The sequence below is a fragment of the Antedon mediterranea genome, chromosome 8, assembly GCF_964355755.1.
Source record: "Antedon mediterranea chromosome 8, ecAntMedi1.1, whole genome shotgun sequence".
In the NCBI taxonomy this organism is placed as follows: Eukaryota; Metazoa; Echinodermata; class Crinoidea; order Comatulida; family Antedonidae; genus Antedon; species Antedon mediterranea.
This window is the reverse complement of record NC_092677.1, coordinates 16,764,893-16,790,989: the sequence shown is the minus strand read 5'-3', so window position 1 is coordinate 16,790,989 and position 26,097 is coordinate 16,764,893. Positions and strand designations below refer to the sequence as shown.

The 26,097-nt window shown below is 33.0% G+C and overlaps 4 protein-coding genes across 4 annotated transcripts; all 4 read left to right on the top strand.

Annotated features, from left to right (window-relative positions):
* Positions 1-1,475: 1,475 nt before the first annotated feature.
* LOC140057662 (1,25-dihydroxyvitamin D(3) 24-hydroxylase, mitochondrial-like) lies at positions 1,476-4,528 on the top strand. Its single transcript, XM_072103382.1, has 6 exons — positions 1,476-1,915; positions 2,373-2,575; positions 3,094-3,306; positions 3,393-3,565; positions 3,891-4,057; positions 4,336-4,528. Exons 1-6 carry the CDS (start codon positions 1,476-1,478, stop codon positions 4,526-4,528), a joined length of 1,389 nt encoding a protein of 462 aa, XP_071959483.1.
* Positions 4,529-8,162: 3,634 nt separating this feature from the next.
* LOC140056570 (1,25-dihydroxyvitamin D(3) 24-hydroxylase, mitochondrial-like) lies at positions 8,163-13,931 on the top strand. Its single transcript, XM_072101986.1, has 9 exons — positions 8,163-8,882; positions 9,189-9,391; positions 9,830-10,042; positions 10,150-10,322; positions 10,431-10,597; positions 11,244-11,322; positions 11,499-11,658; positions 12,061-12,104; positions 12,683-13,931. Exons 1-9 carry the CDS (start codon positions 8,425-8,427, stop codon positions 12,797-12,799), a joined length of 1,614 nt encoding a protein of 537 aa, XP_071958087.1. The 5' UTR covers positions 8,163-8,424; the 3' UTR covers positions 12,800-13,931.
* A 149-nt stretch (positions 13,932-14,080) lies between these two features.
* Positions 14,081-19,035, top strand: LOC140057661 (1,25-dihydroxyvitamin D(3) 24-hydroxylase, mitochondrial-like). Its single transcript, XM_072103381.1, has 9 exons — positions 14,081-14,517; positions 15,274-15,476; positions 16,440-16,652; positions 16,807-16,979; positions 17,093-17,259; positions 17,983-18,067; positions 18,274-18,433; positions 18,580-18,623; positions 18,919-19,035. Exons 1-9 carry the CDS (start codon positions 14,081-14,083, stop codon positions 19,033-19,035), a joined length of 1,599 nt encoding a protein of 532 aa, XP_071959482.1.
* A 2,202-nt stretch (positions 19,036-21,237) lies between these two features.
* Positions 21,238-25,839, top strand: LOC140057660 (sterol 26-hydroxylase, mitochondrial-like). Its single transcript, XM_072103380.1, has 9 exons — positions 21,238-21,683; positions 22,141-22,343; positions 23,118-23,275; positions 23,387-23,553; positions 23,890-23,968; positions 24,472-24,631; positions 25,178-25,221; positions 25,324-25,401; positions 25,732-25,839. The coding sequence occupies exons 1-9, from the start codon at positions 21,238-21,240 to the stop codon at positions 25,837-25,839; spliced, it is 1,443 nt and encodes a 480-aa protein (XP_071959481.1).
* The last annotated feature ends 258 nt before the right edge of the window (positions 25,840-26,097 follow it).

The following is a 26,097-nucleotide window of genomic DNA, read 5'->3' as shown; positions in this document are numbered from 1 at the left end:
CATATTCAAGGTAAACCATAATATATTGTACGTTAATAAAAACAATTATGAGGACTACTTTGATAAAAAAGAAGAGTTTTGTTTTATTACCATTTTAAGTTAATACAATAGTGTTAGATGATTTAATGATTTCGTTGCTAATTCTGAATTATAAAAATGAAAACAAAATATACCGGCATTCATCTAGTGTTTTAATGTGAATATCGCTTTCGATGGCCTAAACTGTTCCATCCCAATGTGCACCATTTGCCTTCCCAAACCCCCCATTCAATGCCCTTGAATGGGAGGCCATCACATTGCATGTATTTATTCTTCAACCACCGGCTTATACCCTCCCCAATTCTGTAATTTATTCAATTAAAATTCTTACTATCTTACTACTAGATCCGCGTCAAACTTGCATATTCCCCAGCATAAAAAATCGTTCAGATTTCAGATATAGTGGTCCTAAACGTTGGAATAACTTACCAATTAACATCAAAATCTCCACAACGAAGAAAAGCTTTCCTATAATTTTAAACGCCATATTTAACTAAAATAAAAAAGAAAAAGTGAAAAATAAATACTCTACTCATTGCAGTCGATCAGCTGCCTTTGTTTGCAGCCCTTTTCTGTTTGTTTCTTGTGTTTCAGTATTTGTGTGAATGTTCGGTTTGTTTTTGTTGTGTTACTGCATATGAAACAAAATTATTATTGATAATATCTATGGCTTGCCCAACACAAGTTTCTGTTGGTTTTTCCTTTTTGATTTTACGATTTTGGACCATGCAACTTTTAAAACTAAAAAAATAATTATTTCCATTTTTTAAAGACACTTTTTTCTTTTCCGGTCTGTTTTAATTTCATAAAACATTTGTTTTTAAGTAAATAAATGTTAACTTGAACTTGTAGCTACATTTCTGAATTCAAACGGAAACGGTGGAATCAATGATTATTTTAAGCGATCTCAACCGTACCTATAGAACAATTGTGTAGATCTGAAGATACAAATTCCTTGTATAGAATATGGAAAAATAACAATAAACTACTTGTTGTAGCAAGTAAAGTACTTTATAACTATCGTACTTTCCATTTAGTAATTAATTATTTTTACTTCAAGCTACTGTACATAGTGTAATCTATACTGTAGGATGTACCATCGCATTCATAAACACTATTAGTTACTGCATAATTGAACTGTTCCGACGTTTATAGCTCAGTTTTAAAATATCGTTTTAATGTTTCATTAAGGGGAAAAGGATTAATTTTGTAATCTATCAAGTTGTTTGCATAATATGTCCTAATTTAAATGGAATATGGATTCGAACTGTTACGTATTTAAATTGAACTTTGAACTTTTGGATTTTGGCTTATATCAAACAATGCTATTGTATTCTTTGGTTTTGTTTACATTATGGAAACATAGCCTGTGTTCTTTTATCAAAACATTTACATTTCAAACTCCAGGCAACAAGTGCGAATACAATTTTGAAACAATGGCAGGAATAATTAGTGGCAGCTTCCGAAACCGCATGTCAATATCCTTATTGAAGTACACGACATTACGATATGCTGCGTCTACTGCAGCAGCTTCTAAGCCGACTCTTCAGATTAGCGACACTAAGCTGAAGTCTATTAATGACCTACCCGGATTAGGCATACGAGGAGCGCCTTTATTCGTCAACAAAATCATATCAACAGCGAAGGCATTACGGCAAGATATGTCGAAAGCACATGAAATGAATATGGAAAACGCCAAGAAGTACGGGAAGATGTACAGAAACAGCACTTTCGTAATCGATATGGTTGTGTTAAGCGATCCCAAACTTATAGAAACATTCTGCAGATCTGAAGATAAATATCCCGAAAGATTTCAACTAATTTCTTGGATAGAATATAGAAAAGAAAACAATAAACCACTCGGTGTATTGCTGGAGTAAGTAGATTCTAATTAAGTTATACATAAATTCAGATGTTGTAATTTATGTTATTAATGAATTCAATTTCTTAGAAGAACAGCCAAATGTTGTTAGCGTAGTAGGTCTAGCTTTTCAATAAACGTATACATTTGTAAAATTCATTTCCTTTTTCATCTTTTTTTATTTGGTAGTTATGGAGACAATTATAAATCTATATATAATTATAATGTTTTAATTGATTTTCTTTTTTCAATGGAAAGATTTACACAAACATGACAACACTAACCTACCCTTTTAATATCGTTTGTAAGTAATATTAAATCTAACATCTTAAATCATGACGCTTTGCTGTCAGCAAGCGTAACGTTAAAGCAAACACTGTTAGTTTATCACAAATTCAATATTGATAATATGTTTGTTTATTTAACGTGAATGTGAATACATTAACTTATAACAATGTATTCTTCCATTTAGAGATGGTGAGAAGTGGCATAAGATTCGCTCTGCCATGAGTAGACGTTTACTTCGACCTAAAGAAATCTCTCTCTTTATAAATCCTATGCACGGTGTATCGGCTGATACACTAGAGAGACTAAAATCTTTACGCCCGAAAAATGGACTAAATAAGGACATCGTACCGGATTTGGAGGAAGAGCTGTTTAGATGGTCATTTGAATGTACGTTACGATGAAATATATCTTTCAAATACTAGTTTCTATCAAAATGTATGTATGTAGAACTATTTATAAATACCCAAGGAGAACAAGCCTCAGAACCAAGAAAGAGTAAATTCTTCTCTGGATAGATAACTAAACGTCTGAAACATAATATTATCAGTAAATTTTATTTTTAACAAATATTTTTGATCAAATACAAGTTTTTATTAAAAATATTATTACTTTCAATGCTGTAACCAATCAATCCATAGCATAAATCAATCGTCACAACAGTGACGCACTGAAAAGAAGAACTAATGATAATTGTTTTTGACTTAATCTTACTAGGTACCACTACTTATTTTCAGCTATTTGTACAGTATGTAGTAGTTTACCTCAGTAAGTTATGCTTTTCAGCGCTGTAACATAACAATAGTTCAAACTTTACAAATATTAAGCGATGAAAAGTTTGATCAATAATTATTATTTACATTGTCTGTCATTTGACATAAACCTGGTACCATTGTTATTATTTTCAGCTGCGTGTACAGTTTTCTTCGACAAACGGCTTGGAATTTTGGACAGAAGCTTACCGAAGATTCACGAAGAAATCGACGAGTTTGTGTACGCTTTTCAAAACGTATTGGCGACAACTGCCGATATCATGTTTAAGCCATATTCTATTCAGAAGATGTTGAAAACTAAATCTTACAAACTACATAACGAATCCTGGGATTTGCTCTTCAGAGTGTGTAAGTAAGCAATTGCCATTGTTTTATTATTTTATTCCTATGTTATAAGGCCTAACCAGTGTCGTGATGTTGATTATTTTTTAAAGCACGTGACCTAATTGATATGAAATTAAATGAGCTGGAAGAGAAAGCTTCTAAAAGTGACAAAGATGAAATTGACGATGGAAGTTTTCTGGCCTACCTCGTCGCACAGGACAAAATGAGTGATGAAGAAATCTACGGAAGTATGACAGAACTGCTAGCAGCGGCAGTAGACACGGTGAGTGATATAATATATATATAATAAGAACCAGAGTAATCACATAACAATCTTAGACATTGTATTGTTCTATTTAGAGGGATTTATTATTATAAAGCTTGATTCTCACTTGAAAGCAACGTAAAGACGTAATGTATCTTTTCAAGTGCCGAAAGATCATAACCAACGTTGTGTGACAAGTGGGAACCGAATACCGTTTTCTGTTTTGCAGCAAAAGTGAGGATTTAAGAGGGGTATGCGAAATTGGTTGAAGAGTATTTTTCTTACTTTGCGTCGGCTGCGTCGATTTTTTTTTCTATTCATAAATAAATTATTTTAATGACAGACTTCAAACTCTACTTTATGGACTCTATACTGCCTTGCAAAGAATCCCGATTGTCAGGAACGTTTATACGAGGAAGTTACACGAGTTATTCCAGAAGGCATTACGCCAACAAAAGAACACTACAATCAAATGAGCTATCTAAAGGCTGTCATGCAGGAAACACAGAGGTTATTTTGTTCTGCTTCTCTTATTATCTTCTTTCTTTCAAATTAATGTAACAATTTAGCGTTGCATTCATGCGTTTTGAAAGTTACAAGCTAGGCTACTGCTCTGTCCAGTAATGTGTGTTTGGAGTGGGAGTGTGGTGTATTTTGTCTGAATGGTCATTTTACAAGTAACTAAGCTCTCGACCATGCTATCACTGAGTTTTATATAATTGTATTTATTTGATCTTTGCACTAATAATAATACGTCTCGTTAAAAATATTTGATTTGTATTTGGCAGACTATATCCAATAGTAGCAGCGGTATCAAGAAATGTTACCAAAGATATTGCAATTAATAGATACAATATACCAGCAGGTGTAAGTATTCAGATTTACCACTGGCGGTTTAGAAACCTACTTGTATCAAAGGACAATAAAGACCTGACACACAACATCGGTTCGAAGTGTCATAGAGGTCAATTGACCACCTAACATTATTTGACGGTCAGAATTTGTATTTTGGCTCAACTATAATATTACAACATAATTTTCTGTTTAATGAAAATAGTTACCAAAACAGCTCTTTTCAACAAGTTTCAACAATGTCCAACTCGAAACCATCACTCCCACGCTTTGTTCTTCCTTAATGCTCAATGTCCGATCAATATGACATTGAGCCCATACAAAATTGATAGATAAATAAAGAAGGCTTTTTTAAATACAAACTAAATGGATAGAAGGACAGATAACCCAACATGATTAGATTTACCCTCATCCTTCGGCGAGCAAAATAACATTTTAACATTTTCTCTAAAAAAAGCTAATTTAAAAGCAACTTTTCTATCCGGTCATCTATATATAAATTATTGTTAATTCGGACATAGGCGAGCACAATGGAAAAACTTCGGGACAAATCTCTGCCTTTGATACCTACCTTATATATCTCAGATGTTCCGCGAAAATGTAATAACATTAATTTTCACTATTACGATATTGTTCCATATTTCTATCTTAGAAAAATATTATAAAGAGTTTTAACACAAAATGTCGGTAGATTTTCAACTCTATTTCAATTGTACGCGGTCAAAGTAATTTCCGGGTTCACAATGAGTTCACGGGTTTACCTTGCAACTACCTGGTTTTAATTAACTTAACCGTTAGTGGCTATATCCATTTTAGTTTTTTGTTTATTTTCGGATCGCACAGTAGTTAAAAATAAAAATTTTACTGCAAATTAATAAAAATCAAATTAAAAATATACGTCATAAAGCATCGGAATATATTGGTCTATTTGGAAATAGTATTATAAATTTACATGGGGAGATCTGATGATAAGACATTTTGTTTAAAGTCCAGTGAAATCCCGATAGCCGAGTTTTATTGAGTAAGCTGGCAGGAATAATTGTAGGCTATCTGTGTCCCGTTAGGACATAGATGTCTTCCCAGGTTGCAAGCCGCCTTTAACGTTTTCCTTCTTGGGCCGAAACGGCCCACTCTGTTGCGGAAGTTAGTTTCAAAAGATGGTTAAATTAAATAATGTATTAATTATTAGGATGGTTTTTACTTCAATAAACGCCTCCCCAATAAATAAATAACTTTGAATAATAATCTCCTCAACCCCACCCACAAACCCCCAAATTATCAAATAAATGCCCATCCACATTTATACACACAATATTGTATTATATTTATAAAAACACAGTTATACTAGTTAGTTGAAAAAAAATAATTTAATCGAAATACGGACTTTTTTTTCTTCAAAAAATAACTTTGAATTCCAGTCAAAGTTTTCGATCAAAGCATATCTCATAATGCAACGCGCTTGTTTGGCTACTCTGTATGCATAATCATAAAACTTCCTCGCGGTCTGTGTAAAAACACCATCTCAACCGCGACGAGTTGTAAACAATTCTAATTAGCATCATGCATAATGCATACTCGTGGTTTGACATCTTTGTTTACTTTCGCTCGTGACGATTTTTCAGACGAAATGTAATCAAATTAATGTACCTGTTAATTACGTAAACTTGTTTTTTTAGGCTCGATTTTTTTTTGAATAACTTTAATATTACTTTGATATGGCCAATTTAAATTTAGAATATTTTTTTTTCATTTGTTGTGTTTCAATGAACAATACATCTTTAAACATATACTGTACCTTGAATAAGCACCTCCCTCAAATGAACTCCGCCTCCCCACCTCCGCCCTATAATGACCCTACCAAACAATAAACACTATACTTTAAAATTTAATTAATCATCTAAGATACTGTGAAAGAGAGTAGGTTTAGTTTTACGAATGTCAAGCATTATCAATAATGGTAACCGTCAGAAAACATACAAGGAGAACTTCCTCCTAAAACCTTTTTACCCGAGTCATTATCATTCCGAGAACCATCGTCTACACTTCCTAGAGCGAAGCGAGCTCACCCTCTAGTTGTTAAAAGTATTCTAATTAGAGACCAACCCTAGCAATAGACCATTCAAACATGGGTCCCAAAAGTAAACTTCAAGTGGAGGGTGACCTGTATGACCTGATTACTAAATAATTTAAAATGATCTTCCATCTTAATAATATATTTTAGAAAACCGTTTTTCTCGATACGTACTCGATAAGTCATAATGAAGAATACTTTGATGATCCGTTGAGCTTCAAACCTGAACGATGGCTTGATCGCGTGAAAGGCGAACGATTAAACAGTTTCTTGATGCTACCATTTGGTGTTGGTGTTCGAAGTTGTATTGGTAAGTACTATATATGTGTCTAATTTTCAACACCATAAACACGAAACTTAAATTTATTGTTGAAGTGTACCACCACTTAGATGATTATACTTATTGGATATTGAATCAGTGAAGCATATCGAATTTCATAAAATAAATGTTTTTTAATGGCGCTACAGGTTGTTTATGAAAAAGAAAGGCTAACAAATGTATCCATGTTATCACCATAATGATTTAAATGTTTACCTCTCGTATTTGATGTCTCTATTGTAAAAGTTATGGTTATATAGCCTATCGTTTCATTCAATAATAATTATTTTTGTATTTTAGGCCGTCGACTGGCTGAGCAAGAAATGCACACATTATTACCAATGGTAAACCTTATCATTTTCTAGAATTGAATTTGTGTTTTTGTTACTTCCAATTTCTTTTATTTATTGCAAAAACATAAAATAATACCTTTAGGGTAGTTCATTTCTCTCTGCGAAACGTTTCACCACTAATGATGATTGTCACTTTTTTTAGATTATACGAAACTTCCGTTTAAAAATTGACAAGAATATTGAACCGGTGTCACGGTCAATTTTGGTTCCTGACCAGCCACTTGATCTGCGTCTGGTAGAGAGAAAGTAACAAGTGTAAAAAGCAATGTCAGTAATTAATATACTCCTATTAATCAATTGTACGATTGTCATTTTTAATGCTATAGTATACACTGGACCTCCAGTCACTATCCGATAAGACTTAGAGTTATACCACCATCACCACACGATCGAAGAAGATTATGGCATCATCAATTAATTGAAACAATAATGTGTATAAAAATGTAACAAAGGAATATCTATAGTATATGAGTCATAGAAAACACAGATCGATTATACAAAGATGTTCATTATACAGAAATTATGTACTGAGAACGAGAAAAAGAAGAGAACAGGAAGAACAAAAAATTTAAAGAACTCGCGAATCAACGATATATCAAGTCGATTTGTATGGATGTGTTTACATTCCTAATTCACCATCCAACAGGTTAAAGAAATTTAACTCTCCAATATGATAAGTATAATTACCTATACAAAAATTGTCCCGATTTTTTTCTAAATTGTTTTACATTTTTTTTACCTTTGTTTTATTCTCCTTATAGTATTTAATTTCTCTGCATTGTGATTGAAAAGAGAATGAATGACATAATACAAAACAATATTCCTATTTCTCTTCTACCTATCTAGAACTGCTTTTTCTGAAAATTCGCAAATAAACTGGTGTACACAATTTAATTAATGTAAAAAAAAAATTAAAAAAATGTAATCAAAACTCATAATTATTATTTTGTAATAATGAATCATTTATAAACTTGTTTCTAGAGGTTAAAAGTAAGAGCCTTGGATATGGTACATGTTTTCTGGATGGTACTGTAGATGTACTTTTAATTCTGATCCTTACCGCAACAACAACATGTTTAAGTGTTTTTCATAATACAAGCATGTACAATGTTTACCAACTTGTGACGAACCATGTTTCATATACAGTAGTTATATATGATGGATTTTATTAGATAAACATGCATTGTTTACAATGTATTCACTGAACTTTAAACTTTTAGATATTCCTTCGCATTGTTGACATTATGACTAAATATATATTGTGTGTTTTGTCACCTGCATAATGCATTATACAGTAGTTCTAGTACGATTTACAATGGCAGCAATTTTAGGCAGCTTTCGTAGAAGCATTTCGAATCCAGTATTTAAGTACACTTTTCGATATGCCGCGTCTACAGCGTCTAAGCCAACTCTTCAGGTTGACGATAACCTTAAGTCAATAAATGACCTACCCGGAGTAGGCATACGAGGAGCGCCTTTGATCGTCAACAAAATCATAGCAACAGCGCAGGTATTACGGGGAGATATTTCGAAAGCCCATGAAATGAATGTTGAAAATGTCAAGAAGTACGGGAAGATGTACAGAAACAGCACTTTTGTATTCGACATGGTCGTGTTAAGCGATCCCAAATTTATAGAAAAGTTTTGTAGATCTGAAGATAAATATCCCGAGAGACTTCCATTCGTTCCTTGGATAGAATATAGAAAAGAAAACAACAAACCACTTGGTATATTGCTGGAGTAAGTATTTTAATATATACCATAATAATGGTATACTGTGCAAGCACAATGTAGAACTTGAGATAGATATTTTTTGAATTAGTGTGTCGAGTTTCGATTCTATGACTAATATATTCACACATTAACAAAAATAGTCAAATCACCTCAACGTCGTTTTTAGAGCTTTTATCATATCAGAAGGATATATTATGTAATGTTGTTAACCATGTTTGCATAACGTGATAATACGGTAAACAAACAATATATCCGACATACAATGACCCCGGCCTAAATAATTATTATTAAAACATGTGTAATTTGTTTAAGGGATGGTGAACGATGGCACAAAAGTCGCTCTACTATGAGTAGACGTCTACTTCGACCGCAGGAAATATCTCTCTTTCTAAATCCAATGCATGGTGTATCAACGGATGTACTGAAGAGGCTAAACACTTTACGCACGAAAGAAGGTCCGAATAAGGACATTGTAATGGATCTGGAAGAAGAGCTGTTTAGGTGGTCATTTGAATGTACGTTAAATAAATCGGTCACATTTAACTTTTAGTCCTCACCAATGCATGCCAACTATATCGGATCCACGGGTATTATTCTTATTTTCTAAATCATTGTATTTGGCTATCCTTGATCTTTCCCTGACAACACCAAAATATCAATAACACGGACGAAAGTGATTGTAGAATATATATTTTTAAAAACAACAAACCTACTTTATAAGTGTTTTTTTCGTCATGTAAACTTTTTAACTAGATTGAATTAACTAAAAGTATGTGGCAAATACTAGGATTAAGAGTCAACAAATTATTTTAAAATAGCTTGACACTTTGTCCATGCTTTCAAAATAATAAAAGTAATATTTTAAGCAATTTACTTATGTAATATTAGGACTAATTACCTCTTTATTTTAATTTTCTGCATTGTTTATTCATTATTCGGTATATTATTTTTAGCTGCTTGTACAGTTTTCTTTGACAAACGTCTTGGTATTTTGGATAAGAATTCACCAAAGATTCATGAGGACATTGACGAGTTTGTGTACGCTTTTCAAAATGTATTGACTGCATCTGCTGATCTTCTGTTTAAACCTTATCATATTCAAAAAGCGTTGAAAACTAAAATGTATACACTACATAAACAATCCTGGGATTTACTCTTCAGAGTGTGTAAGTATTGTATATCAAGCTAACCAATAGGCCACCTATCTCTACTGAAACCTTATTTTGACTGAAAAATATAAGCAGAGTGAAATGCAATTTATTATTTTTTAAAGCACGTGACCTAATCGATATGAAATTAAACGATCTAGCCGAGAAGGTTGCTAAAAGTGACAAAGAACAAGTTGACGATGGAAGTTTTCTTGCTTACCTTGTTGCACAGGATAAACTGAGTGACGAAGAAATCTACGGAAATATGACAGAACTGCTAGCGGCAGCAGTAGACACGGTGAGTTACTGTAAGCGTAAAATTCTAAACGTACGCAGATTAAACTTTTCTTTTATGGCGTCTCGAAATGTAAGTAACGGTTACATGAAGACGCATGTTTAATTACAGACTTCCAACTCCACTTTATGGATTCTGTACTGCCTTGCAAAGAATCCACAATGCCAGGAACGTTTATACGAAGAAGTGACACGAGTTATCCCAGAAGGCATCACACCAACAAAAGATCACTACAACCAGATGAGCTATCTAAAAGCTGTCATGCAGGAAACACAGAGGTTAATAATGTAGTTGTCTTTTCCTCCAATGTATTTCAGATAACATTTTTTAAAGCAATATGCCGTTTAGGGTACAATAGATAGGTAGTCCTGTTCTTTTGTATAAGTAATCATGCTTCTAGCCATACACATAAACTTCAAATACCTAATTTTTTTCTACCAATAATATGAAAACCCTATTAACAGAGCAATGTAACAAGTACGCCTAAATATCTTTTTCCTTAAGTTAACAAATGTGAAAAAACATTATTGTGATTTTTCGTACATATGAATAAGTTATTTTAGTACATATGAAGGATAGAAACAGTACAACTTATAATCAGTGTTGTAAACGTTTACTTATGTAGAAGTTAGATTAACAAAATATCTTTACCTGAAAAATCTGTAATTTACAAAAAGATTCGAATTGACTGAAAGCCAATGGCTTTTTTGGTTGAGTTTAACCTGTTTATTTGTCTTTTTATATTTTATCTTTTTTTCATGTTTTGGGGACAATACATCTTTAACTTTAAAGATGAAAGATATACATAAGTAGAGTTTTACGCACTAACTGAGGGAGTTTTTGATTTAAAATTTAAAAATCTTTGTAATATTAAATAACAATGTTACAAGAAACATAATTGTTATGACTTTTTATACTTTATAGGCTATTTCCTATAGTAGCAGGAGTATCAAGACATGTTAAAAGAGATATTGAAATTAATGGATACATGATACCAGCTGGGGTAAGTGCATTGGTTACTCGAAATGACCTAAACCAAAACAGAACGACAACGTAACTTTCACACTTGGATTGCTGGTCAAAATCTCTGCTGTAGACTAGTTTTGATTGCAATATCAGTATAACCTTGTTTTATATGATACTGATAAATATATTCAAAACAATTAATTGATTCTTCAGATATCCGTTATTCTGGACACGTACTCTGTGTCTCGTAATCCTGAATACTTTGAAGATCCGTTAAACTTCAAACCTGAACGATGGCTTGATCGTGTGAAAGGCGAACGATTAAACAGTTTCTTGATGCTACCATTTGGTGTGGGTGTTCGAAGTTGTATTGGTAAGCTGTATATTTCACAGCTTACACATTGTAACAAATTAATTCATTTTTAAACGATTTAATAGTAAATTGGTATGATTTAGAGCCGATGAGAATGGAGGAAAATATCACGAAGTCTTACCAGCTCTTTATTAGAGTTAAATTGCTGCAAAACTGTAAAACCATAGAAGTTTATCAAAAATATTTATCCATTTTCGACATTTTCACCCAATTCTTGGTACTTTATCCTCACACTCCATGTGACATCATCGTCTCCAGCATTTTAACTACATTCTGTATTAAAGCTTAGTCATAGAAAGTTAGGATATATCACGAAAGTGACTATGTTATATTTTTGTTATTATGCGCAACATTACCACTGTTCAGATTTTCATTGAACCAATTTCTATTTTTATACTGTAGGTCGTCGGCTGGCTGAACAAGAGATGCACACATTGTTACCAATGGTAAAATTGTTTTTATTTTACTGGATAAGTTAGTTTATTGTTCCTTAGATATTAAAGATGTATTGTCCCCCTAAAAAATAATTATTAAACATTTTTCTGTTGAATATGCCATTTTAATGTCACAATACTTATCCACTTTGACCAAAAATTAGATCCAAAACAAATTATTTACCTGATAAAACTGTAATTTAAAGCAAAAAATAGTCAAATTGGCTGCCAGCCAATGGATTTTTGGTAGAATTTAACCATTTATATTGTAATGTTATAAGTGAAAACTTTATTTTTTAGGGTTTTTTTTCTACGAATGTGATTAACTTTATTAAAACTACAAAATACTATATTCAAAGTCTGATTTAATTATTCTTCATTTTTGTTCATGTTTTTGGGGGATAATACATCTTTAAATACTTACTTTAGAGCTTTTCAGTCTTATTTTCCTATTTTCACTCTTTCTTCCACTTTATACAATACGCTAATCATATCTGTGATAGTTTTAGGAGAAATAAATATACAGGTCTTGGTGTATCACCACCCTAATTAATATACATCTCCTACTATGTACGCATTTTTTTTTGTAGATTATAAGAAATTTCCAGTTGCAAATTGACAAGGATATTAAACCTGTATCAAGGACAATTTTAGTTCCGGACCAGCCACTCAACCTGCGTCTGGTCGAAAGGAATAACGCTGTCTAAAGATCAATATCAATATTCAATCATAAAGTGTTCCTATTATTATGTACATTTGTATGAACAGTCAGTAATTAATTTTAGCCTATTACTCAATCGTACGGTTGCCACTCTTTGACCTCCAGTTTTAAGTCACTATTCGATAATACTTGTGACCAGAATCACGGTCAAAAAGGTAGGTAACAGCGGCCTATTTTAAAAACTCGACTCGAATTTACTGATGATTTAGGTTATAGTTATTTTACAACACAGAAAAACTAATGAATTGAAACATAATATATAATAATGTAAAAATAGAATATGTATTATTATCAGCAATATGAAATAGACGATTTAGTGATGTTTTACACTATTAGCTCTTTATTATAAAAAGAGTATGTACTGAGAATGAGAAAAAAGGAGATAGGAGAGAAAGAAACGAACTCGATTTATCGTTTTTATCACGTTAAAAAGGCAAAATTTACTTTCCAGTATGGAAAATATAATATATAATTATAATAATAATATGTGTTATAATACAACTATAAAACATGTTGAAAGAAACATTCAGAACCATGTGTTTTTCACATTTTGAAATGTACTTTATAAGGTCAAGGTTTCGTCCTTATGTTTATGATATAGCCTAAGATTCTATCGTGAATGTTTACTTAAATCATATCAACATTCCATGTATTACGGTGATAAGTATATATCAAAAGCGATGAAAGTACTATACTTAGAACAAGTTTTGTAGATCTGAGTATCATTTCCAAAGTAGGTTTAGACACAAATATACTATAAGATACAACTACAACAGTAGTAAAAATAACTAAAACTCCCGCTAAAACTGCAACGGACCTACAGAAAATAAAGAACATAGCATCTGACAGAACAATTTTGAGAAACTTCACAGCAGAAATTACCAGATGAAAAGTCAGAAGAATAATCGGCTGAATTATAATATTGTCAGCAACGCAGTGTACCGATTTTATGACATAGCAAAATTCTAATAAATCTATTCTTCTTTTATTGTACTAAAATTGTGCATGCACTGTATTTAAAACTGTAATACCTAACAGTCAATCTGGTATTGTGACGTAAGGTCGGTTATTTAGCGTAGCGTACAGAACCATAATAATACATAATCGTTAGTTACAACCAGGGATTAGATTAAGAAAAGAAATAAATTTGCTTTCGAATGAATGACGACCCAGTAGGCTATGTTGGCGAGGAAAACATATGTTTTACGTGTTTTTGATAGCAACATTCCTGAATTCCAACCAACAAGTGTGATTTAATTGTGAGACAATGGCAAGAGTTATAGCCACTTGCCGTAGACGCATTTCAACGTCATTTGTTAACTTGATCGCATTGCGTTATGCCGCGTATACAACAACACCTTCTAAGCCGACTTCGCTTGTTAACGATAACAACCTTAAGTCTATAGATGACCTACCCGGTGTAGGCATACAAGGAGCGCCGTTGATCGTCAACAAAATGATATCAACAGCGCAGATTTTGTTGGGAGATGTATCAAAAAGCCATAAAATGCTTACTGAAAACTCAAAGAAGTATGGGAAAATGTACAGAAACAGCATGTTCATATTCGATATGGTTGTGTTAAGCGATCCTAAACTTATAGAAACATTCTGCAGATCTGAAGATAAATATCCCGAGAGACTTCAACCAATTCCTTGGATAGAATATAGAAAAGAGAACAATAAACCACTTGGTATATTGCTGGAGTAAGTATTGCATACCGTACTGTAATATTTAGGTATAAACTGTAGACCACCTTGTGTCTTTAAAGCTTGGTTCCCACTAGAACGTAACGCAAGGACGTAAACGCAACGCAAGCGTTTTAACCAATGACAAGCGAAGTTATAGACAGTTAGCAATCACAAGTGAATAAGCCATCGCTTGTGATTGGTCAATTCACTTGCGTTGCGTTACGTCCTTGTGTTGCGTCGCTAGTGAAAACCACGCTTAACATTCTTCTTGAAGTCGTAACCCCACTTTGGCCTTATTTTCTTTAAAAAGTTATCGCATTTTTAATTTGTAGTCCAAAGCCTGATTTTAAATATTTCCAATCATAATATAACCAACGCATTGTCCACCTTTAGGTAACAAAAACAAACAATGCACATTTCACGCCTGGAAAGTTCCTGGTATACCCCACAGTGTTCACTTAAATAGGGGAATTACATCACTCATTTACAATACCTGGATAAACCATGGACAGGGCAAATTAGTGAATAAAAGGACTTGATCAAACGTCTGTGGCTCCTATCGCGCGCGTCTCATAATGTCACAAACATTTACTTAGCTATACATGTCCCGTTAAGATGTAGGAGTATGATGATCTGATATGGCATGAGAGGTGAGGTGGATTTGATTGACTCTGAGGCAATTGGCCTAATTACTAGCCATTCTTGTCACGTTTAGTAGTTGATTTTTTATCGATATTATCAGTTGATTTGCATGTATGTTCTTTATTCTAGGTATGGTGAACGATGGCAGAAAAGTCGATCTGCTATGAGTAGACGTTTACTTCGACCGGAGGAAATATCACTCTTCCTAAATGGCATGCATGGTGTATCGACGGATGTACTGAAGAGACTAAAAACTTTACGCCCGAAAGACGGTCCAAATAAGGACATTGTGCCGGATTTGGAAGAAGAGCTGTTTAGATGGTCATTTGAATGTACGTTATTTTGAATTCCAAGTATGTAATTACGTATTTAATTATAGTTATGCATTTCCACGACCAACAAACTAAACAGTAAATAATGGTGTAAACTACTGTTGTAGTTAATTAGAGAAATTGGAATGTAATTGTAAATCTATATATAAATTTACGTAAGTGCAACATTCGGCAAATCGCGCGTTCTTGAATGTTTTACTCGATGATTTAATTATATAGTTAGTTCATACGTTCGGCACAGATGTAAACCAAATAATCTAACCCTGTTTACTAATTAAGTTGAGTTAGATAAATTAGTTATTGACGATTAAAACGAATTGAGGTTCCACAATTTGCCCCAAATAGCGGTGCTTTCCGATCGTGGTATACACTGTTTAATGGATGTCGATGCTGAAAAATACCCGCAAACAATAATACGAGGATATACTTTTACCTATCCTCTACTACGATAATTGTTTTTAATAGCTGAACATTGGTTAAACTGCTCGAGTACAGCATCATAATTTTGAAGATAAGCCGATTTAATAATATACGTTTATACAAACGTATTGCTTGGCACTGAATGGAACATTCCAATCTCTCAATCTCCCAGTTTGGTTGGTATAACACAAATAGGTAAATGTATTGACCCTTGGAGGATAAACTTAAAACCATTTTTTGTCGCCATTTGAAGCGCACATTTCCTAACTGACTGTGACTGTTTAAACACATACTTTATATACAAATACACTTTCTTATTGACAGTTGTTTCTAAACGTTAACTAATAATTACAACAAATAAAAATGTTGTAGTGCATGTATCGTTACATTTACTTTACTATTTCAGTTGATTATGACAGTGACAGTTTTAACAAAGTATTAAATCGCAAATGTTTATATATATATATATATAAAGTATAGATGTTTTTGTCGTGTGCTTTTATTTTAAACATAGAATATATGTGTACCAATACTTACTTTTAGCTGCTTGTACAGTTTTCTTCGACAAACGTCTTGGAATTTTGGACAATAATTCACCGAAGATTCATGATGACATTGATGAGTTTGTAAACGCTTTTCAAAACGTATTGGTGAGCACCGCTGATCTCATGTTTAAACCTTATTATATTGAAAAGATGTTGAAAACTAAATCCTACAATCTACATAAAGAATCATGGGATTTGCTCTTCAGAGTCTGTAAGTAGTATAACCTTTTAATTTGTCAATTAATCGCATGGAGATATTATAAATCACTAATTCAGAGTTGCGATTAAAAAAATCTATAGAGGTAGACAAGCATTGAAGACCTATATTTAACATCTTACACACAGTAGCATATTATTTATTATAGCGTGTGACCTAATCAATATGAAACTAAACGAGCTAGCCAAAAATGTTACTGAAAGTGACAAAAAACAGTTTGACGATGGCAGTTACTTGGCCTACCTTGTCGCACAGGAAAAATTGAGTGATGAAGAAATTTACGGAAATATGACCGAAATGCTAGCGGCGGCAGTAGACACAGTGAGTGGTAAAAGTATATCTTGTAAATCTTAAACAAGTAGAGTATAATCATCATGATTGTAGGTCAAAACTAAACTAAATTAAAGATTCATTATTGAAAGGTTTCATTACAGACATCGAACTCTATGTTATGGATGCTATACTGCCTCGCAAAGAATCCAGATTGCCAGGAACGTTTATACGAAGAAGTAACACGAGTTATTCCAGAAGGCATCACACCAACAAAAGATCGCTACAACCAGATGAGCTATCTAAAAGCCGTCATGCAAGAAACACACAGGTTATCATTTATTCGTCTTTCTCGTCAATGTTTTTTTTATTGAAGTCACCAACTGTTATCGTATTTTTTTACAAAAAGATATTCATATCTGCCAAGAGAAAAACAGTAAAAAAAAAAAAAAAAGGAGAATTCACAAATGAATGTACCTGATATTGTCCCAGTTGGTGCGTTGTATCTTAACTACCACTAATAGATCAAGTTTCAGTTTCATCCTTAAAAAAAAAATTACTACAACGGGTATAATAAAACAAAGTGAAAAATTTTGTTAAATGGCAAGGAAAACAATATTGAATTTTGGTTTAGGTGACTGATCAACAACTGTAATTAAAATTTTTTTATCATGTATATAAATATATTGTATAATCCGGGTTGTAAAATAAAAACAAACAAATGAAAATGTGTGAACTATTTTAAAACGGGATAGATGATAAGGATGATCCTGTCAAGTGTATAACAAAATATAAGAAAATTAATGAAAAAAGGTAATACAGAATTCATATATGTAAAAATGTTACTTATGAACTGTAACGACATTTACAAGTTAAATAATACGATTTTATGTAATATGAGATAATATGAATGTGAATAAAACATTAATTAAAAGCTTGCATACGACACTATACATCTCTTAAGTTTTGTATGTATTTTTTTTTATATATTTACCAAAAGTAAATAATACAAACAAATGTCTTTTATGTTGTCTTGTTAATTTTTTATTTACAGATTATTTCCAATAATAGTAGGACTAGGCCTATCAAGGCGTATTCAAAAGGATAAAAACATTAATGGGTACAGGATACCAGCTGGGGTACGTGTGTTATTTACGAAAACGTCGGGAGGGGTGTCTAAAATGGTTGATCAACTGGATAAAATGGAAAACCATTATTGAATCATTGTAAATCATTTCTGAATTTACGGTTAAATACTATCAATTGAAATGCACAATTTTAAACCATATCTTGTAGCAAAATGATATGGAATACAAATTTGACATGAATTATTATTTGATTATAGACACTTGTTCTCCTTGATACGTACTCAATAACACGTAATCCAGAATACTTTGACGACCCGTTGAGCTTCAAACCTGAACGATGGCTTCATCGAGTGAAAGGCGAAAGTTTAAACAATTTCTTGATGTTACCATTTGGTGTTGGTGTTAGAAGTTGTATTGGTAAGTAATTTTGCTATTAATTTTACAAAACGTCGACCTGTTTTGGGGTGTACGGAAAATCCACCTACCCCTCAAGTGGATGATATAAGAGAAGTGACAATCCCCATTGGATATGTTCTGATAATTATTTCTTTTTTTATTATTAGGTCGCCGGCTTGCTGAACAAGAGATACACACATTATTAGTAATGGTAAATCTTCTATCGATCACCCGATTCTGCAGCTGTCACTAGATAGAGTCTAACTGACTATCGCAGGTTGTCTAGAAATAGTCTAGCTGTACGATATATCTTTGTCAGTAGGTTAATATCTACAGACAATTTATAACATCTATTTATTCATTTTAGACTAGATACGTCGAGATCGCGCTATTTTGGGCATACTTTTACTTATCTTTTTTTGTATATATCTACTTCTACTTTGAATGAAAATATATTGATGAAATTGTAACCAATATACTTTTATGTCTATTTCCTCTTTTTGTAGATTATAAGAAATTTCTGGTTGGAAATTGACAAAGAAATTAAGATTGCATCAAGAACGCTTTTGGTACCGGACCAGCCACTGGATCTCCGCCTGGTAGACAGAAATGAGCGTGTCTGAAGATCCCTCTCAGTAATATATATATCATAATTTTAGTCATCAATCCTATCAATATATCAAATATACACAAGTAAAGTAAGGTTTACAGTTCATGCAACCTTACTTTATCTTCTGTTGATAACACATTATGTATATTATCAATGATATGGTAAATGGGTTGAATGGTGTGACACATATTTCAACAATGTAAAGATATGTAATTGAATGAGATATATTTTTAGTCGCGTGGAAGCGACTCTATAGTTCACTATGTCGGTCGGTCGGTCTGTCTGTCTGTCTGTCTGTCTGTCTGTCTGTCGGTCTGTCGGTCTGTCTGTCGGTCTGTCTGTCTGTCTGTCGGTCCGGTATCACTATGCGTTTTATCGCTTTATGACCTTATCTTGATATCAGTTTAATCTAGCTAAGTCAATTTTTCACAGAATATTCCTTATGGCCAGGAATCGATGTGGTTATGTTTTCACGGTGCGCAATAAAAAATTACGCGGTCTACGCACGATTTAACGAAATCACGTTTGTAATCATATCTTAACAACCATGAATCACAATTAAATAAAATTTGGTACTCATAAATTTCAGGGCATAAATCATCATATGGCAATACAATTACGTGCGTAGAGCATGTAACGCATGCGTACGCGCGCTTAAAATTTTCAAAATTTATTTTCGATGAAATAAGAGTACGTTTCAGGCAATTTTAAGCGTTTACAAAATTGCCATGAGTGCGCAGATTTTTGCGCGCGCACTGCGCGTTAAATGTTATTGCGCACTCTTTTTACCCGATTTCTGTTTTCTTGACTTACTTTTCAATTACGTTATACGAGCACGTCAAAAGTGACAGGCTACGCACGTGTAAATTAAAAAAATATAAATGTTTTTAAACATTTCAACATTTTTAAACATGTTCAGTAATTTCGGTCAGTATAGTTCACTATGTCGGTCGGTCCGTCTGTCTGTCGGTCTGTCTGTCTGTCGGTCTGTTTGTCTGTCGGTCCGGTATCACTATGCATTGTAGCACGCGACTTAATGGCTGTTGGCCTTGTTTATGTTCATAATGGTAAAAATAGAAACACAAAGAATAGCACAAATTAAATGTATAAGACAATAGTACTTTTGTAATGTAATTATAATAATTATAGGTACAACTAAAAAATAAACGTGAAGAAAGAAGAATACGTTAATTAAGTTAAAATGCATGATTACAATGTGGATTTATAGATGGATTGTGTTTACATTGCTCAATTTAGCATCATTAAGAGAACACAAATTAAAGTCGTTCGACATAGAGTCGTCTATATTATAAGGCGATTTCATGGAACTTTTTGTATTGATCAGTGCTTATTGTACTATTACCAAATATGCCAACGGAAGTTCAGCACATTTATCTATAACAAAATGCCTATTTGGTGCAAACGCTACGCTGATGATGTAGTAGATGATGTGTATTTAAGCTAATGTAAAAAAAAGAAGAGCGGGAAATAAAATGATTGATTGTCCTAATAATCATTACAATCAAGTACAGCATCACATCCACCTATATGAGGGTATGTACACCAATCAACCATTCTTGGACAACCTATATTGAAAGATTTGAACTTCAAGAAAGGTCAAATCATTCTCTCGTTGGTGAAAGAAATATCGGACAGAAGGTCTATGACATTACATGAGCTTTCAGACCACATTGTTATACTGCAGTATCGAACAGGAAAGCGTCTGCTGTGGTTGTGTTTAGCAGATAGAGTGTGCAGATTGTGATCATGTGTATGGTGAAACAGGATGAAATGTTTGGAACACGAATATCAGAACATTAAGCAGATGTTATACGCTATACTAGTACTCTACATACGCATTATGTAATATACATAATTATAATGAAGTTCACCAGCATTTAAAACAAAATCAAAACATGAAGACAGATGTCCACCATCAACACTTTATAATAACCTGCTGAGACACAGGCGAGAACATCAAACATCTTACGTCACTCAAACAACCTTTGGCGTCACTCCTGAAGAAGGACCAGACTAATAATAATATTCTACACAAAATCATTCGATTTTATCTCATGAACTTTGCACAGTTGGGATATTTGTCTACACTTTATTGTTGATATTATGGCTACAGATAAATCATTGATTTTTTGTGACGGTAATTGTTATGAGTTTCATAATTGCAATCAAAAAAGCACGACTTACCTCTTGAACAATGCCAGCTTTAGCCAGAGTTTCTAAAGTCATTTCAACGATATTGTGCAAGTATAGGCCTGCAACTTTACCAATTTCACGACGATACACAGAGTCTGCAACTTCTAATCCACCGTCAAAACATCTGAACGAGAATTTAAAGTCTCTCGATGATGTGCCAATAGTGGGTATACAAGGAGCTCCTTTAATGATCAACAAATTATTATCAACTTGGCTGACGTTACGCTCAGATTTATTAAAAAATCATGAATTGACTGGTGAATACGCTACAAAGTACGGAAAGATGTACAGAAACAGCCTGTTAACATTTGATATGATTGTGTTAAGTGATCCGAAACTCATACAGGACTTTTTTAGACAAGAAAAGATGTATCCCGTGAGAATGCCCTTTCCATATTGGCTAGAACATAGAAGAACGAACAATGAACCACTCGGCATCATACTGCAGTAAGTAGATACATTTATTTACATCAACCAACTGTATTTTTAACATATAATTTAAGCTGGTAGAACGTACACTTACATTAAAGTCGGATTTGTATTTGTTTAAAATGAGCGCTCTTTTTTTTCAACTCAACTCAATTCAAAAACATTTATTTACGTCCAAAAGACAAAAAGTAACAAAAACAATAGTGAGATAATTTAGAAAAGGGACGAAGGCAGGATCCCAAAAATATGAGAATCTTGTGTCGAATTATCGAATTGGCGAATTATCCTGCCAAAACGTGCATCTCAACTCAACCGCGGCCGACTTTTCCTTAGGTTTCATTTAATTTATTTTGTCACTTAGTTGGTTATCCTTCGTGTACAACATTAAAATAATTACAAACAAACATTGATTAATTGGAACCAATTATCGTTAGGTCAACAAATGATTACATTAGTATGCATTATTTTTATCTAGGAGCGGTGAACAATGGCACAGAAGTCGCTCTGCTATGAGTAGACGTTTACTTCAACCTCAAGAAATATCACTCTTTCTAAATAGTATGCATGGTGTGTCGACGGATGTATTTGAGAGGCTAAAATCATTACGTCCGAAAGAAGGTCCAAATAAGGACATTGTACCGAATCTCGAAGAAGAGCTGTTTAGATGGGCATTTGAATGTACGTAAGTCATTAATGGACTGACCGACAAAATATAGACTTCATTTTTTACCATGTGTTGCAGTGAATATGTAGTACCACATCTAATTGTTGTTTCCCATTAGAGACGCAACGCAATGACGTAAGCACAACGTAAGTGATTTGATTAAACACAAGCGATAGCATATTTGAACTTTCGCTTATCACACGGTGAACACTGGCTTGTGTTGCATCCGCGTATTTAGTGGAAACCACTCTTAAGATATCATAAACCTTTAGGCCTACGGCAAAATTTTCAGTAAAAGTATGTAATTCGCATAATTGGAATAGTCCCATTAGTATAATGAAAATACTATAAAGCTAAATACTGTAGGCTTAATGAATTTTCTTTTCTATGTTATAATAACAAATTATGATGGGTAAAAAATTCTTTACTTTCAGCTGCATGTATGGTTTGTTTCGACAAACGCATTGGTGTTTTAGAAAGAAACTCACCAACGATTCATAACGAAATTGATGAGTTTTTATATGCTTTTAAAAACGTACTGGAGGCGTCTACTGATCTCATGTTTAAGCCTTTATATTCAAAAGTTGCTTAAAACAAAATCTTTTAAGTTACACAACGATTCTTGGAATTTGATCTTCAGAGTTTGTAAGTATTTTTTTACTTTTTAACGCTGGACTTATATTTCATGTCGATATTTTTCAAATGATTAATTCAATAATTATAATACCAGTAACAATTATGATATTTACACAATGATTTATGTTTCTTAAAAGGCCGATAACTCGTAGACAATAAATTAAAAGAGCTGGCCGAGAAGGCTGCTAACAATTCCAACGAACAAGTTGATGATGACAGTTACTTGGCCTACCTTGTTGCACAGAATAAGCTGAGTGAGGAAGAAATATACGGAAATATGACCGAACTTCTTTCGGCTGCAGTAGATACGGTGAGTTAAGGTTAAGTATAGGCCTGCATTAGTTCTTGTAGATTCAAAACAAATTGCATCTTGCATAAGGTAAAATTATTAAGACTAAGAAATAATAACATGTTATTTCAGACTTCTATTACAACTTTATGGACACTATACTGCCTCGCAAAGAATCCAGATTGCCAGGAACGCTTATACGAAGAAGTAACACGAGTTCTTCCAGAAGGTATCACGCCAACAAAGGAACACTACAATCAGATGAGCTATCTAAAAGCTGTCATGCAGGAAACACAGAGGTTAATTTCCTTTCTCCATTTTTTAAGTAATACGTTTTTGACAAAATAAGTTGAAATGTATGGAATTTGAAAGATACAGTTAAAGAAACTGTTTATCAAGACATGCATCTTTACCAGTGAATTACAACTATGAGGCCATAATTGAATTTGTAAATATATGTATTCATCTTAATTTACGATTGATCAGTAGATATTATGACATCACACAACACTATTGTCTATTTTCAATTTCATTATCTCAATGCCTACATGAACTGTCGGTTTTATTGTGTTGTCAATTTGGTAATTTATTTTACTGCATTCGCTTAAATTGACCGTGTTATTTTAAATTGACAGGCTATATCCAATACAACCTCTACTATCCAGAAATGTAACGGAAGATATGAACCTCAATGGATACATAATACCAGCTGGGGTAAGTCCAGGTTGTTGAAATGTGACGATGAAACAATGTGAAGAGCGCATTCGGCTAAATTGGTGGTAGTCACTGTGCTGTAGGCATACGCTTAATCGTGGAATATCATAGGTTTCGAATACCACTCCATCGTCACTCTGGATAAGACATTAAGCCGTTGGCCATTGTGAAAATGCAAAACATCATATATGGAGTAAGGGACACTGGTGTAGGCCTACTGCCCAATTCACCACCAAAAGGAGGGGAAGGGATTTTAAGCCATTACCGTTTTTAAAAAAATGAGGGGAAAATATCTAGAATACAGTGCCAGGTATTGAAGTTGATTTATCAGAATAAGTAAATAATTAAAATAACACCACTAAAGTGTCTACACTACGGTATGAGATTAATTTGACAAAAAGTGTGATGTGCCCAAATATGGTAGTGATATGCCTGGATATGGTAGTGGTACGACATCATTATGTCCATATATAGGCACATCACATATTATATTTATGTTCTAGATGACCATTTTGTTGAATATGTATTCAGTGTCCCGTGATCCAGAATATTTTGAAGATCCATTGATCTTCAAACCTGAAAGATGGCTTAATCGAGTGAAAGGCGAGAGTTTGAATCATTTCTTGATGCTACCATTTGGATTTGGTGTTCGAAGTTGTATCGGTAAGTATAATTTTCAATACATCGTACAGAAAGTAATTTCAACAATAGAGGGAAGTAGCGAACCGACGTTAAAGAGTAAATTATAATAAGCCGTTGGACACAAATTTTTCTCCTATTTTTTTTAATGGAAAATTATCAATGTTTATGTTACAAAGTTATTGATTACTGACCAATCCATAATTAAAAACTGAACTTTATAAAGTATTATTTAAAAAAAAAGAAAAGAAAACAATTAAAAAAAATTAAGAGTTGAAAAGTACGGCAGAGAAAACAACGATGTCTGGTCAGATATTCAACCTACCAGAGGAGATATAGCTTAGTTTTATAACATCGTGGTCGGCATAAATATGGTACTGGGCCTGCCTTTTGATAAAACTGTATATTCAAACATTTTACAAAAAATGTCATAATAATAAATGTGCGTATATGTATTCTCAAACTGTATTTAGAATAAACTCATACAGGTTGAAAGAAAGATCGTACGGTTCTAGAATAAATAATTTACATTTAAAATGACAAGTTTTACACATTTTTTTTTATCATTAGGTCGTCGGATGGCTGAACAAAAAATGCACACATTATTACCAATGGTAAATGTAATAGCCCTCTCTAATAATAATTATTAGTAAATACAAATTGCTGTTAAATCTAGGATTATGGTTTCAGTTATCCTCTTACATTATCTTTCTTAGTATGCATATGTTTGCATATACTTAATTGGGGAGGAATTTAAGCAAGTTTGTTTGAAGGAAGTAGGACTACCTAAGCAAGTTAGTAGTCCCGCTAAATTTTCATGTAGATCCGCCAGCTTCGTTTTTCTTCTCTTTTTTTTGTGTTCGTCAATTTTTTGTCTTACTTCTCAATTTTCCCATACACAATAATATCTAATATGTGAAGAAGAAATAAACGTACAATTAGATAAAAAAGGTAATCTATTATTGTCCTCAAGCTGAAATTGAAACTAAAAAAAATGCGGGCTATGGCGGTCAGCAGTGCAGAGCATACACAGATTTAATAGCACATTGGGAGACGATCTTCTACTGTTGACTTTATGAAACTAATAATATGTTATCACTAATAATGTGTTTCGATTTTGGTAGATAATAAGGAACTTTCAAGTGGTAATTGACAAGGAAGTAGATGCAGTATCACAGATAATTTTGGCTCCCGACCAGGCACTGGATCTGCGTCTGGTAGACAGACATTAACTTGTAAGAAGATGAGGAAATATCTAAAATATTATCGAACAAGAGCATGCTGATGGAATAGACCTAGTGTCATTCATTTTTGTAATTAGCATAACAAAACTTTATGTTGTATTGTTTATCTTTGAATCATGCTTTAATTAATCAAGTCAAAGGTAATTATTGTTGCACCTTGCTAAAGTTAATTTAACATTTATTTTAAAAAGGTAATTGAACATGCATACATATTTGAAATCCAAAATGGCTGCTTTTCCTGGCCAA